We start from the raw sequence: 16018 nt of genomic DNA, 5'->3' as shown, positions 1-16018 counted from the left end.
ATATTTTTATATTCTATACATTTGTTTTTATATTTGGGATTGCGGGAAACAGTATTTTGATCTCTCTCTCTCTGTACACACAAACTGGAAGATTGACAATAAAGTTGGCTTTGACTGACTTTGATGAGCCTACTCCTGACAGCGTATCGTACAGAATTTACATTTAGCTGATTCTTCTCCCTCTAAAGGCGCAGCAGAACTGAACCTAAGGAGGATTATCTATGAGCACATTCAAAAGCCATATTCCAAATATCCAAAAAATATTAACATACGACAATATATAGATAGATATGACACAAGATAGCAGTTCTGTTGATTCTGTTCTCGTGATCTGCAGGATGAATCAAATACAATACTGTGCCCAGGGAAAGACCTCTGAGTTTTGGCTGCTGCAACGGAACTATTTAAGAATGAAAGATAAAAACACAACATAGCGATATTCAGTTAAAATAGTCAAAGTAAAAGGTTCCTCCAACCTTAAGGCTGTGCATTAAGACCCTACACATCATTAGCATTTTAGGAAATGTGCTATTCTACAAGAGGCTGTGGTCAAAAGGCTTTATGGCAACCATTTTTAAGATGGATTGAGAAAAAGGACACACCTGACATTTGATATTGAGCATATTTAAATTGAAAATAGTTATTTGTTGGTTTTTCTGACCACTTTCTCACTAGTTGTTGTTGATGTTGTTTTTGGTTTATTGTATTTTGTGTGATTTTGCATTTGTAGACGTATGGAATTGATTCTTCATTATTAGGGTACAGTAATGCTATAATATAACACATGGGGGGGGGTATTTGTGTACGTTTATTAGATGTTATATCACTCCAAATACTAATAAAAACACCTTGAGCAAAAAAGAATAAACAAACTAACTTGAAATAAGTGATTTTTTATCTGAAAAGCCAGACCAAGTTCCCAAGTTCTGCAAAAGAGAGTCGGTACCTGGCACTGGCTCTGCAGTTTCTTGGAAGGTCTCCCGACGATGTATATTTGGGAGGAGGGGATGCCGATGGCGGTGTAGACTGAGATGTCTTTGGTTGATCCGTAGCCAGCGAAAATCCTCATGTTAACCTGGAATCAGTCAAATCGATATGAGCACTGTTTTCATATATATTCTTCATTCATTGTAGTCCAAACCACAAACTCTGGTGCTTATCAAACACAGACCCTACCTCGGTCAGGGTCTTGAGGAAGTTGGCCTTGTGTCTGAGCGGATCGTGGACGAGGCCGTCGCAGAACGAGACGATGCCGTGGGGGAAGTTGTGCTGAGATAACCAGGCCACGACCCGCTGCTTCTGCATGTCCGGGCGACCCGTCACGTAGATGATCAAATAACCCAGATCCTGCCAGTGTCTGCAGCGAGGAGGAACAGGAGATCAGGATTTAGAGATGAATTACAACGCTACACACTAATGTCATCTGAAGGAGGCTCTTGTTTAAATATAGGGCTGTGCCGTACGTCTTTCTGTACATTAAAAGCTTCTGTTAAGGTTTCTGAATGATTATCATCAGACATCATCACCCTTAAGAAAAGTGTTTTTTAATAAACACGATCCTTAATCAGGTCAAATCCTGGCTGAGCCAAAATGTCCTCGACCTCAATGAGAGCAAGACTGAGGTTATCTTTTTTGGACCCCAACCTCCAGCCTCCCAGGCTGATATTCTGGGCTCCCTCAAAAATAATATCCTCCCCTCTTTCACGAACCTTGGAGTGACCTTCAATAGCGCTTTTAAATTCCATAAGCAGGTCAGCAGCGTAGTCAAAACCTGCTTTTTTAAAATATGACTATTGGCCAAGACCAAGTCGTTTTTATCTTTTAAAGAACTAGAAAGGGTTATTAATGCCTTTGTAACCTCAAGGCTGGATTACTGCAACGCTCTGTATGTGGGTATGGACCAGGCGTGAATTAGACGCCTGCAGCTAGTCCAAAACGCAGCTGCACGTCTTCTGACTGGCCACAAAAAGCGTGACCACATCAACCCAATTCTGGCCTCACTGCACTGGCTTCCAATTCGGTTCAGAATTGATTTTAAACTCCTTTTTTATTAGTTTTTAAAGTCCTAAATGGACTGGCTCTGGCCTATATAGCCAAACTCCGCCATCGCTACACCCCAGCCAGAGCTTTAAGGTCTGCTGGTCAGCTGTTGCTGATAGTGCCCAAGACCAGGCTCAAAACCCAAGGGCACCGAGCCTTCGCAGCAGCTGGCCCCAGGCTCTGGAACACTCTGCCCCTCCATGTGAGGTCGGCCCAGACGCTAGGGGTTTTTAAATCTACCTTTAAAACTCACTTCTTCTCTCTGGCCTTCTAGTTAGAGCGGAGAATGACTCCTGACTTTCCCCTGTGGTTTCTATATATCTGTTGTAATTTATTGTCTTTTATTATGAATGTAGTAATGTGTTTTGAAGTGATTGTAGTATTTATTACATGTACAGCATGGCCCGACCAAAAATCGCTTTTAAATGTGCTTTATAAATAAACGTTGATTTGATTAATGTGCTCATCCACCCCGGTCCCTCAGATCCGCCTCAGCCGGCTTGCTTTCCATCCCCAGGGCCAAACTCCAGAGCTTCGGGGACAGAGCCTTCTCTGTGGCAGCCCCGAAGCTCTGGAACTCCCTCCCCCAAGACCTCCGTGAGTCTGAGTCCCCCCCCCCCTCTCAACCAACTTCCTCCTGACTGCTTTTCTGTTTTGTTTCTTTTTGGTTTTGTTTTGTTTGTCTACCCTCCCTCCCAAATGTAAAGCGTCTATGGGTTCAAGGAAAGCGCTCTAGAAATATAATGTATTATTATTATTATTAATGTGACTCAAATGATTCATTGGATTAAATGAGTATTGTTTGTTTGTTAAATTGATTGCTGTCTTCCCTGGTAATTCCTCTGCGGGCCTCTCTTTAACTGGAGTGAGAATGGGTTTTTCAAAAGGCTAAACACCAACCAGATCGGACTAAAGCAGAATTTGTCTTTGTTGTGAATCCAGTACATTTTGACTTCATGACTTACCAACGAGGTATTAGAAATGTTTCGATGCCACACGTCTGGAACAATCCTCGGCAGCCACCACTCGAATCTATTTCTAAAATAATTCTGATAATCTAAGTGTAATTCTTTCTTTTTTGCAACCTTGCAGAAAACCAGGTTTTAACATAATAAATACAAAATAAAAATTCTAAATGTCAACATTATGAATAAAGCTTCAAAGTGTTTCACTATTTGGTACAGCCCTGTTTAAAACCAGAGAACTAAAAGGCCTCTAGGCACCTGACAACATCCACGGCTCCGGCCCGCACTTTGGGGTCGCTGCCCATGATCGAGACGCTGGCAGCGAAGGACCCGTCGATGCTGAACACCACGAACTCCGTTCCCCGGGGAATGACTGTCAGGTAGCTGTCTGCAAACGTGTGGTCGCCCCTGAGGGATAAAAAGAACAACAGAGATTAAGACAAAAGAGACAGACCAAGTGACAAATGGTTTTGTTTACGGAACCTTGAGGACACTGAAACACAACAACAATCCGAGCTAAAGCGACAGAATAATTCAGTACTCTTAGAAATGCTCTAAGGATTTAGTTCTAGGCCCTGTTTGGTCGTTACCAAGGAAATAAGACAATTAAAAATGCCAGCAACTTTGTTTTTCTCTAACAAAAGTTCCACATACGTATATCAATATCAATTCAGGGGCACACAACATTTATACAGCATGACAACACCAGCTTTTGAGCACAAGCAACCACACCTTTAACCACAGGGAACCAACATACCCTTAAGACCAGTGTACCGGGGGTTACACATTTATCATAAGATCATCAATTCGCTCACATTTAAAATTATGTTGTTAAAGTCATTTTGTTATGGATTTGAAATATTTTTTAAAACCAAGCAAGGTTTATAAGATGATTGGAGCCTCTCCACTTTGATGTGTAAAGAAAATATTAACCCAACCAGATAACCAGTAATAGATAAAAGATTGTCTAAGAGCAGAATCTGTCGCGACTATGTTCATAAAATATGTAACGTAAAACCTTAAAGGGGACCTATCATGCAAAATGCACTTTTGTACGTCTTTTATACATGAACATGTGTCCCCGGTGTTCCAGGGAACTCACCAAGTGTCAGAAAACACAACCCTCTCTATTTTCCTCTATACCCAAATCTCTTAAAAAGGGGCTGCAACGGATCTGATACAGACTGATCCAGATTTGAACACTTCTATGACGTCACAGAAGTGGCGCTACGGCTATTGGGCCAACTCCACCAATCAGGAGGAGACAGCCACGGACATTGCCGTTGGAAAGCGCTGGAGACGCTGTAGTACATATGCCAGGCCTGTAGATGGTGCTGTTCTCACAGAATCAGCCCATGCAAAGACAGTGTTACATTGAGCAAAATGAGGAATGGCTAAAAACGCATGATCTGTTTGGTATTTTGAAAAACAAAAAGTATAAATATGCCTTATATAGGTATGGTCCTACACTATATTATTCAAATATAGCATGATAGGTCCACTTTAAACTGGAAACTATACAAGTTTTCATTTTGATATATTACAGAAGACTCAAGGCAATCCTTTATTGATTAGGCAGGCCAGGCATTAATAACATGTCTGCTGTGAAATGGTCTCATCTCACCTGATAACCATTTTGATCGGGTAGACTCCGATGCCCAGACGTTTGTCATCCGGGACGACAAAAGAAACGCGGCCACTACTGTTGGTCACTTCTGTGTCGAAGTAAATCCACTCTCCTGAGGGAGGCTGGGTCATGATGTGGAGGTCAACCTGTACAGCATAGAAAAAACATGAGCAAAAACTACACATGCAGACATCCGTCTCTGTGAGCTGTTGTGGTGTAAAAAATAAATAAAATATCACCTTCTCCCCGGCCAAGGTGACCATGTCCAGAGGGCCGTACATGAAGCGACCTGTGAGGACCTGCTGCAAGTCTTCTGTGAACACAGCGTCGTTCACACGGTGGTTGGCAGTCACGTTCTGTCAGAGGAGGGAGAGAGAAACGTCAATGGCAACTTTCCCACACTATCGCATGTATGACTGCAGGTGAGCAAGCCGAATCTCCCCTGTCTTCCAAGCCTTCCTGTGCATTTTTACTTTAATCCTTTCTCTAAATGCAGTTTTATCTAGCCTCGCATCCACTCTAGTAACTTAGATCCTGCCATACTCTTAGATTCATTCTCATACACTAATTACTCTTTTTATGAGATATGACTAGGCAAGAAAGGGATTCAGGATTATGTTTCCACTGACATTGACGTTTTTGTAGATGTGATGCCCTTGACTGAAAAAACACACTGTTTTCACACATACATGTAAATATATCTTATATGTATATATGACCAAAATATGTATATATGTTCATTTTAATTAATTTCTTATTTTAAAGTTGCTTAACTGTATATCATTTGATTTGTATTTTTATCTTTGATTTTATCTTTAATTGTATTAATCTCAAATCTCTGTCCTGTTTTTCATTCTTACCCTGTTGCTGTTGGAACTACTGAATTTCCCCTTAGGGATTAATAAAGCTCTTATTTTATCTTATCTTACCCTGATCTTCACGTGAGTCCTCTTGCGGAGCCACTTCTCCCGGGGTTTAGAGGGGGTGAATTCTGTCACTTCTTTCCCGTCGAGCTCCAGGATGCTGGAGTTTTCATGCCTCATGACCTACGGGAGACATTTCAATGACTCATCCTCAGCATCTCTGAAGATGACTCACTTGTTAACAGGCCATAAAGAGTGGCAGGTCATCTGACTCACCTGTCTCAGGAGGAAAGACACAACATCAGTGGACTCCCAGTACGATGCGTGGAAGAGATGCGGTAAAGCCACGGTGGGGAAAGCAGTCAGGGCGTCGGGGCAGTACAGGGCGAAGTCCAGCCGCTTCGTGCCCCACCAACGTGCCGCCACTGCCATGGGAATCAAGTGAGTAGGGTGCAAATACATAAGGTGAAACATGCCACCCAGAGGTGCAACACCCCTGAAGCTAAAGCAAAAAGACAATTGAAATCACCGATCCCAGCTGTTCTTCAGCTAAAAGAAGGAAATTGGTAGTTTATATTTGTTATTGACATGAAATCCCAGAGCAAGAAGAAGAATGAGATAGTTAGAACCGACGCATGATCATATGAGCAACTGAAGATGGTTATTCATGTTAGTATTGACATGAAGAAAGATTTGATAGATTCATATATTATTCCTAATCAATGGAAGTAAGAACCCGTCAACATCAGCAAGTAAATGGGAAGAAAAAGAGGCTTTCTGGAAGAGCAGTGTCCAGTTTTTGGATTTTGACACAGCGTAAAGAAAACAGCTGTAGCTTCACGTTGATTTCAGAATGAATCCCCTCCCTTATAAAAATACCTTGGTCCACTTCAGCCTGGGAGTCCAGTGAGACCAGGTCAGATATAGCAAAGTCCAGTCCGGGTGAGAGGCAGTTCTCGTACTTGCCGGTGGGATTTATATTTTCACTACTGCCGGCCTCACTGTCCTGCTCTGACGCTAGATCTGCGTCAGGAGAGCCTGCGGCATCGCCAGACTCCACTTTCTTACGGGAATTTGGAGGACTTCTCAGGAAGAATTTGTTTTGTGATGAAAGGGCGAGTTGGGACAAAAGGCCAAATTTTTTGGATTGGTTAATTTGGCATGATTTGGCTATGGGGAGAAAACAGAAAAAGAAATCACATGAAATACTGAGGCATTACAGTAAATACTTTAGATGTATACAGAATTAGTGATAAAATGACTTGGGCTTAAACGTTCAACATCCAGAATATATATATAAATAAATAGTAAAAATATAAAACAAAATACACATTTGGAGTGTATCTGCTAGAATATGATTGGCTATACAATTTTGAAATTTGGGGAAGAACACTTGTGTTTCCCCAAAAAGCCCTTATTTGGTTCGAAATGTTTTTTGATCTCAAATGGAAAACACGACTATTTTGGTGTTCTTCAGTATTATTACGGTGTAAACAACTGAAAAGATGAATCGTTATATATGTATAATGTAAAAAAGTCAATTAACAAAGATGATTGTGTGAACTGCTGCTGTAATGTAAACCAACATAAAGGAAACAGCAAGCTGGGTTGAATATTAAAAGCTGAAAAACAATAGTTAGTACAGTTAAGGCAGCCTGCTGGTCTCCTGATGCTCCTGTATCACATAAATAAAGATCTGTTCAGATTAGTTTGCGTGAAACTCAAGAGCTGTACTGTATGTGTTAAAAAAGCAGTGTGCAAAACAATGTGAGGTACAAATAAATGCTCTGATAACAAAAGTGAAATAGTGAGGGACGGAAAGACTTTGGAGGACAATCTCACATAAAACACGACAGAATACCGGCCGTCTCTGCAGACACGGCAGCAGGGAGTGGACGATGCAGGGATGGCTGAAGGAGGCAGGTGTCCACATGCATTGCCACATCAGAGAAATGCAGCCCTGGTTCATTGCATTTACATTTAGACAGTGGATAAGAGTAAGACAGACAGTGAAAAGTGGCGCTAAAACTTGCTCTTCTTCAGGACTCGCTTGCTCATAGTTGGGACTTTGAATTTCAAAAAGACAGAAAAAGTCTGGCCAGGCAGAAAAAGGGAGCTATCTGACTGAGTGCAGGGTGTGTGTAGAGTCAGAGAAGTGAGTAGAGTCGAATAAAGAAACAGAAATAACTGTAAATAAAAGCTAAGAGTGGGAATAAGTAGACCAGTGTGTGTGTGTGAGTGTATGGAAGAGAGGCTTGTTGGAGGTAAGAACACTTACTGTTGGCTATGTTGGTGGCAGTGTAACTGTCTGCCATTCCTGAGACCTGGCTGGCCATGCTGACCTCACTGGCCCTCCGCTGGCCCCGGGAGAGGGGGCCCGTTACGGGGGATGAGGGGTACGAACTGTCCATGAAGACACCACCATGAGACTGAACAACATCCGCTATTGAGCCGAAACAGGGAGATCCCATTAGACAGAGACACAGGTAACAGGAACTCACAGTGATGATGGGGGGGGGATGGAGATTGGGGGGGTCGTCAGAGAAATGCGACTGTGGCAGGAAGCATGGTTTCAGAGGACATGTGAAAGCAGAAGGAGCCTCATGGTGGCCAAGGTCCTGAGGTGTAAAGTAACTAAGGATTCACTACTAGTACTGTACTTAAGTACCTCTTGGAGGTCCTTGTACTTTACTTGAGTATTTAATTTGAACTGACACATTAATGCATCAATAATTATTATCAAAATATATATAATATACTAGCTAGTCTGCATAGTGAGAACCCATACTTTTGGTTCTTTAAGTATATTTTGATGCCAATACTTTTGTACTTGAGTCACATTTTGTTGACAGGACTTCTACTTGTAACAGAGTATTCCTTCACTCTGCTACTTCTACTTTTACTTAAGTACTAGATCTGAGTACTTCTCCCACCTCTGCCAAAGTCAGATTTCTGTTGTCGACCCGTGGAAACATAGGCACATGAGCACATAAAGCAATGCAAATGTCCACATGTGTTGGAGCCACACTGTGTTAGTGTCTCTTATAAGGGTGATTTCTATCTAATGGCAAAGTAGCACAGTGTTAGAACGTGTCAGATATAATGTGAAAGTGTTGGAGGTTTTATAAAATCAGACGACCTCTCAACATTATCACAAGATGAAACATAGGGAACAGTCATTCAGGATGTATAGAATAGATAGAGCTACATGTACACTAGACTGAACAAACATCACAAGCAGCACATCAACATCTCTCTGTGGTTCAGAGGGGAGAAAACCCTCTGCCGGCATCAATGATCTGATTTGTATGGAAGTGATGACGACACACTGAAGCCGGCTTATAAAACACAGCACAAACAAACACAAACGCTTGCTTCCCAAAAACACTGACATGACAAGACATGAATACGTGACGGCAACAACAAACTGCCACACCACATGAGATGCTTATCAGATTTTCCAAAGTATTTCCATGGCACGTTATAACAATCTTGTATTGAAACATGACCCATGAAATAAATCATCTTACCCAAAGTAATTTAAACAGTTCAACAAAGTGTGATACTGGGCATTGGAAGGTCTGTTCAAATCTTAGAAATACACTCACACCAGCACCAAGGTATGGTTATTTGTAATACTCACGTTACTGTGTTTATAACCTGCACTGTACTGCTTCATACATACAGTAAACTATATTGTATACAGCCTGTTTTATTTCACAGTACTTTAATATATTATAGAGTATTTGGATTATAGGCTGCACAGTACAGTAATTTAATTTGTGCAATACTTTTAAAAGTATTTCTAACATTGTTTCAATAATAATACTCCTTTTATATATAAACAAATAAAATCATGCTCTCATTGTACTTCATTTGAACCAGTTAGACGTGAACACTAAGAGGTTTCCACTGAACAGGTAAAGGTGGTGTACAGTTAATACAAAGTCTATCAGTGATTCATCTGAAACTCGACTGCAGCTCTAGGCTCTTGAAACAACAGCAGTGGGAATACCCAGGAGGGACAAGGGCTGTCAAATGTGTAAATGGGGCGAAGCCTGCGAGCTAGTTCAGGCAGTGAACTCCAGCACCAATCATACATATAGATTAACACGTGACCCACCTCGTCCCTCTGACAACCAACCAAACACATTCTCCTAAACCTGCCGCTCTATTTAAGCTGCCAGGTCTTCCTGCCTCTGCCTCGCTATGCTGCTGCTGCCACTGCTGTGTTCACTTGCTATCGCTACGTTCATGTTCCAGCTGCTGTGTTTCATGTTGCTGCTGCTATGTTTCATGTTGCTGCTGCTCGCCTGACCCCCCACCACCCCAGCTTCCACCCCAGCTTCCACCCCAGCTTCCACCTGTAGGCTCGGGGGATAGTTATCTAATCCTCACTCAATGTTCTTTGTAAATCTGTGGAGCGATGAGACCCGAGCCTAGACTCAAACTATATGCTGCTTCTAATAAACATATTAAGAAACCCGTGAGTTGTCTGACTGAAATATGTACATGTAATTTATGATTGCCTTCTCATTGAGGTGCATTGTTATTGCTGTTACCTCTGCTTATATCACTGCCTTTATTTGTGTCTACTTCTATTTCTGCAGTGAGAGATGCCAATTCCGTTATACCTACTGTCTGTATGGTGACAATAAAGATATTCAAATTCTGATACTGAGGTTTAAATCTGAGCATTTCAGCTGGACGAGACAGCAGGAAGGTGGGAACAGACAGACAGAGAGAGAGACGCAGTGAACGGGGGGGGGGGGGGGGACAGATGCAGGTGAATGGGAGAGGCTACACACACTCCATAGTGGCGGGTGTGGCTTTGAGGCAGCCCTCCTGCCAGTTTAGCATCGGCACAGGGATGCAGGTCTCACTGATGGTCTCCTGACAGCGAAGGGACAACAAGGGAGGCCCGCTGTCAAGCAGCAGCTGAGCGTTGCTCTGGACTGTCTCCACTACAGAGGGGGGGTGGAGGGGCAGAAGGAGGGGGGGTTGGAGGTAGAGAGTGACGTACAGATATGGGGGACAAAAGGCCGAGAGAGAGAAGGAGGGAAAAAAGAGACAAGGAAGACACAAAAACATATGAAGCAAGAACAACTAAACGTGAGACAAGAAAGCAGAGTCGAGCCCATTTCTTTTGACACCGCTAGTCAGACACATACCGTCATGATAAAACACTCTAACGTCGTCATAATACCTTTGGCACAAAATGTTATTGTCTATAAAACTTTATCGGTACCATAGGCTGTAGATCTGTTCTGAAAACATTGTTAATAAATTATACAAGAGTGGTTACCGTTAGGATAGAAGGAAATAAATGTCTTTTTTGTACAGCTTATAAACCCTAATGTGGTTCCTTACCGAGCCTAGTTTTGTGTTGGAAGCTATGGGTTTAGACCTAGAAAGAAAAATCCTCATCTAAATATTTACTTCATACATTTCTGTGTACACTTTGTGCAGTACAAATAGACAGATATTTGTATAAAAGGGTGAGGCTGTAAGGCGTTGCTCCACAGTGTCCAAACAGAAACCACTAGCAGGACTTTGACCACATTAGGTCATAAACTGCTTTGTAAAACATGTTGAAGCACAAACAATAGAACAATGCTTAATTTCTTTGAGACAATGTGTCTGAAGGGAGAGTGGGACGCTACGATGTCTTTAATGCATTTGTTTTCAGTAGCAAGAACCCCCGGGAAACGGGACAGTGTGTTACGATCATTTCCATGTGTCGGCGGATATGATCTTTTAAGTTAAAAGGAAAAGTTATTTCAATACAGTGTCATTTGCATTCATGTCTGAGCATGGGGGAAAAACAGGAGCACTGAATGAATCGACTGCAGATCAGAGACTGGATATCTACTGAATAGATTTGACTGAGGCTTTTAGACGCCGTGGGTGCAGAGGCTCACCCAGGAGGGCAGAGTTTCCGTCTCCCAGGGGGAAGCGCTGGTAGCGGGGCACGTTGAAGGGAGGCAGCAGGTGGAACTTCCTCTCCAGCAGAGGCTCCAGGCGGGAGGCCGAAGGATCCGCCGGGTGGAACAGGTTGTAGACCTGCTGACAGGCGGGACGCAGCTGGGCCACTAGGGGGAGACACAGAGCCGGAAATATGAGCGAGGAAAAGGGAACAATCTAAGGACCATGATCCCACCCATATTTTTATGTTTAAGATTGCGTAATTAGACAGTATGAAGACTTTTGAGTGTGTTCTGGTTTTATGTTTCAGTATTTGTAAGCAACTGTGACTGAAAGAATATTGCTTTTATTTGACTTTTGAATGGTTATTTCATTTTGATGATTTTTGTAAGAAGGGGGAGGTAAAATACGATGTTCCTCTCCCTGCTCCTCTCCACCATGCGCTATAAAAAAAAACAACCAGTATAAGTGTACATGTTTTGTAAAGTGTACATGTTTTGATTTAAAATAACTGCCATGTGTGGAATAAAACAAATAAATAATAAAATAATAAATATCGTCTCTGAGAACATAATGCTTTTTAAATAATGGTAATGGCAACCAAACATACAATTAGCACTAAAGTAAGTTCTTTAAAAAGCGAAGGGATTTTGTATTATTGCAATAATGTGTCAAAAATAAACAATGTTGCCATCATTGATTGACTTAAATTAGCTTACCATCCAGCATAGGAATGACGGTCTTCCTCAGGGCGAGGACCAAGCCCAGTGGAGAGCCGAACAGGAAAAAGTCGGACACCTCGAAGTCGAACCTCCCCAGAGAGCTTCCATCCAGCATCGTGCTGCTGCTCGACCTGCGCGACACCGCATCGTTCCGCAGAACACTGGAGTGTAAGCTGGAAGGACGGCACAAAGTCATTTCCTCGTATGAAATAAAAACAAACCAGACTCAGAGAGCGTCTAAAACAAGGTCACGGTTATCTCCCAGGGTTAGGGATAGAGGATTTGATTGAGACCACAATACGTCGATCATGGGGAATTTCCATTATCAGAATGATCTGGAATACTTTGAGCTTGACCTTATTATGTAAGAAAGATGAGGATAACACAGTGGCTATTTTATTATTTGAATGTTAATTTAATGCAGAACCCCCTTATGATAAATAACTAGATTGCATGACTATCACATAAACAATGTTCACTTAAAAATATGATTGTTGCCAGGGTAATGTCAAACTTTTGAATCGTCCTGGATTCTGGTCTCCCCACACTCAACACACCTGGTGAGGAAGGCATGGTGCTGTTTTATGGTGTCCAGCTCGTAGGTGGAGGAGTCGCTCCTCTTGCGGGGCAGTTGTCTCTTGGCGTCGTCTCCTGAGCCGGACCGAGGGATGTCGATGTTGCTCCGGCTCAGGTGGCGGCTGCTCTCCAGGGTGGGAGAGGCCGAGCTTTGCACGCTGTTCACAATGATGCCGGGAGAGAGGAGGTCCTGGTCCTGGAGGGGGATTCAGGGACATTAGTTATATCAGTTTATCACACTTAAAAAGAAAGTCTGAAATGTATTTTACATCTTGGAAAAACAAGATTTGAAGAAAATAGTTGGTCTTGGTTTTGATGATCCAGCGCTCTATGTACAGTTAACTTAAGAAATGATTTGTTTGAAAAAAGGTTGTGTGAAGGTTACAATCTGAGTTGATTTTTGTCTTAGCAAGATTTAAAACTACATGAAAACTTAGACAAAACACTGTATATAAGATATTTTTGTGGAAATTGAATGTCCTGTTGCTGGTAGTGTGGTCACCCTAATTGTTTTTGTTGTTGCAGGAAACTAAAATAAAAAGCAGGGCATATTTTCAGAGGGAATTAGAAATTAGAATTTCTGTGATCATGATATTTAGTTATTAATGTCAGTGGTCTGCTACCTGCACACTGACGAGGCTGCCCCTGCGGCTGCTGTTCTGGCTCTCGTTCACCGTCTGGTTGCTGCTGCAAAGTGCATCAAAACCCAAGATCCCTCCCACACAGTCTCCAATCAGGCAAACCTAGAGGGGGCCAGAGGTCAAACAAAGAATTCATAAAACAATAGTTATATTTTTAAAACACAGCCAAAAGGGTTTAGGTTTGCCTAAAATACCAACACATATACTCAAACACAGTTTAATAACCCAAACAAAAGCGAGTATGCTGATAATAAAACATATTCAAGGAAGTACACATAATAAAATGTAAACTTAGGAAGAATCTTTCTTATGTTGGCATTTTGTTGTTATATGTGTGTATAACATTATGTGGAGAATCAATGAACAAGGTGTTTTAATATTTAGATATAACTGGTACAAAATTAAAAGCAGGCTCAGCTGTGATACTGTTTACCATAATTTCCGGACTATAAGGCGCACCTGAATATAAGCCGCAGCAGCTAAATTGAATGATGTGTACATATATAAGCCGCACTGGACTATAAACCGCAGGTGTCTTAATGTTTAATTACCATATGTAAGGGAAAGAGATGGCTGTTTGAGGAAGCTCCCATTTATTAACATTTCAACAAACAAGTTGCCTATTTGCATAACGTATTCAAGTTTTAGCATTTAGTGCAATAGTAGCTACAGAACATGTGCTGTGTAAACTGTACTGTATCACATAGCGTTTCAGACCCACAAACTTTTCAACTTTCAAACTTAAACGGTGCGCTCCCAGCGCACGTACCGGCAGTGATCTACAGCAGTGCGTTTCAACCAGTGGTACGGGGACAAACTGTCTCGCTCTCGTAATGTCTGTCTGTCTTGCTCTCGTTCTGTCTCTCGTACCACTCTCGGTTCCACTTTTACTTTTGCGCGCTACCTGTCTCAATCTTTTCCGGCCTCCAGCTTTTCCTGCTGGAGCCCGCCGCTTAAAGGTGGGGGGCGCGGACCGGCCATAGAGCCCATAGAGTTAATGGTGGTGGACTGTAACCTGTAAAATCCATAGATTTAGGAGGTCCCCTAGTAGCCGTTAGCTGTAAAAATCCATAGATTAGCCGCACCGTTATATAAGCCGCAGGGTCGAAAAATGGGGGAAAAGGCGCGGCTTATAGTCCGAAAATTACGGTACATTTATTTCAAAACTATTACAATCAGAAGTTATAACGTGGCATATTATTAATATTAGTAACCAGTATTATCCTCAATATTTGTGTTGACAGATAACAATGACATAATTATAATATCAAGGCCAGTGTGAGTTCATGAAAAGTGTCTTGCGAGTGGATAATGTTTTCAGAGGTTACCACACCGCTCTGTGGAAGAACATTGATGATTACATTTGTTAAGGTTGTCTTAGGACTATTTTATGGACAAGTTTGTGAGATTGGTAAAGAAATATGCAATTACATTTTTATTGAAGGTGTCTTTGTTTAGTTTTTGGTTGAAAATCCTGTGCTTCTTGTTTCTTCTAACATCTTGTGACCATGTTTGAAATGAATGTTTTCAATTGAACCTGTTTTCTTTTGGATTTGTGTGTCTATATCTGGTAACCTGTGAATAAAATCAATCAATAACTGAACAAATATGACCCAGGTTTCTGCACTCAACATCCACAAATATTAGAACTAAATACTTATTTGGGATGTTGAGTGTTGCTGCCAGGAAAGCAATCACAAAGAAATGGCTCAAACCAAACAGCCCATCTATAGATGATTATAGCATGGCTTAGTTGAATACTTGATTCTGATTGGTCAATTCAGAACACGCGACGCGTTGTTAATCCAGAACAGACAGACCGCTGTCAAGGACTTATTGACCGTTGTTAAGGACGCTCACATCTGCAGAAAGAAGTTTGGTCGATTTAACTGTCTACAGTTTGGCCGAAAAGCAAACTGCATGCGTCAGGCTCCTGGTCAGCCTGTCGGGTGTTCTTTTCCCCATAATGACCGCCTCACTTCACAATATCCCTTACTTGGTACGATATCATTTATGAAATATTTGTAATGGAAAGAATAACCTTCTCTATGAGGCTCCAGGAACTTACATTTAAGGACATTTGGGAGAAATGGAAAGTGTATATTACACCGATACGCCCTTCTTTTGTTTAACTGTTTGAATCTTTTATTTAATGATCAATGTCAATGTTTTTTATATTGAAAAGAAAACACCCCATGTTCTTCTGCTTATTGTTGTTGTTTTGTTAAGAAAAAGAAAAAAGACGGAGCACTCTGTAACACGATTTAACCACATATGGACACTGAAGTTGAAATGTGACCCAGGTATCTTCGGTGACTGACCTGGCCGGAGAAGGCTGCCCCTTCCAGAGACTTTAAGAAGTCTGAGTACACCTGGTTGGCCCTGACGATGACGGTGGCCATGGCGTCCTGGTACTGCGGGGCGGAGGTGGCGAGGAGGGGGAGCGCTGCCAGTGGGATGTGGTCCTGGCTGCTGGACAGACAGCCCTCATCGTAGCTGTATGGGCTCAGGCTGCAGCAAAACACGCAAGGCAAGGACATCTTTACTTATAGCACTTTTCAACACAAGGCAATTCAAAGTGCTTTACAAAAATGAAAGACATTAAGAGCATAAAACACATTAGAAACTTTAAAGGTCCTCTATCATACTGTTTTTCATC

At 41.9% G+C, this 16018-nt stretch overlaps 1 protein-coding gene across 7 annotated transcripts in view; it reads right to left on the bottom strand.

The window, feature by feature from the left end:
• The window catches only part of LOC307042675 (membrane-associated phosphatidylinositol transfer protein 2-like), a 55007-nt gene that overhangs the window by 3383 nt on the left and 35606 nt on the right, over positions 1-16018 (bottom strand). For 3 of the 7 annotated variants that reach the window (XM_079686687.1, XM_079686681.1, XM_079686682.1), the window contains 15 exons: positions 15681-15870; positions 13342-13461; positions 12700-12914; positions 12140-12315; positions 11417-11587; positions 10304-10459; positions 7774-7938; positions 6375-6665; positions 5772-5920; positions 5562-5678; positions 4872-4988; positions 4630-4778; positions 3264-3413; positions 1177-1357; positions 947-1075 (listed from right to left, as the gene is read on the bottom strand). In XM_079686687.1, coding sequence (XP_079542813.1) covers positions 947-1075; positions 1177-1357; positions 3264-3413; positions 4630-4778; positions 4872-4988; positions 5562-5678; positions 5772-5920; positions 6375-6665; positions 7774-7938; positions 10304-10459; positions 11417-11587; positions 12140-12315; positions 12700-12914; positions 13342-13461; positions 15681-15870 — 2476 coding nt within the window. The remainder of the gene's footprint in view (positions 1-946; positions 1076-1176; positions 1358-3263; positions 3414-4629; positions 4779-4871; positions 4989-5561; positions 5679-5771; positions 5921-6374; positions 6666-7773; positions 7939-10303; positions 10460-11416; positions 11588-12139; positions 12316-12699; positions 12915-13341; positions 13462-15680; positions 15871-16018) is intronic. The other 4 variants (XM_079686683.1, XM_079686685.1, XM_079686684.1 and 1 more) reach the window with 4 other exon arrangements.

Source organism: Notothenia rossii, assembly GCF_949606895.1.
Source record: "Notothenia rossii genome assembly, chromosome: 6".
Taxonomy (NCBI): Eukaryota; Metazoa; Chordata; class Actinopteri; order Perciformes; family Nototheniidae; genus Notothenia; species Notothenia rossii.
The sequence above is the reverse complement of the archived record's forward strand: the minus strand, read 5'-3'. Positions and strand labels throughout refer to the sequence as shown.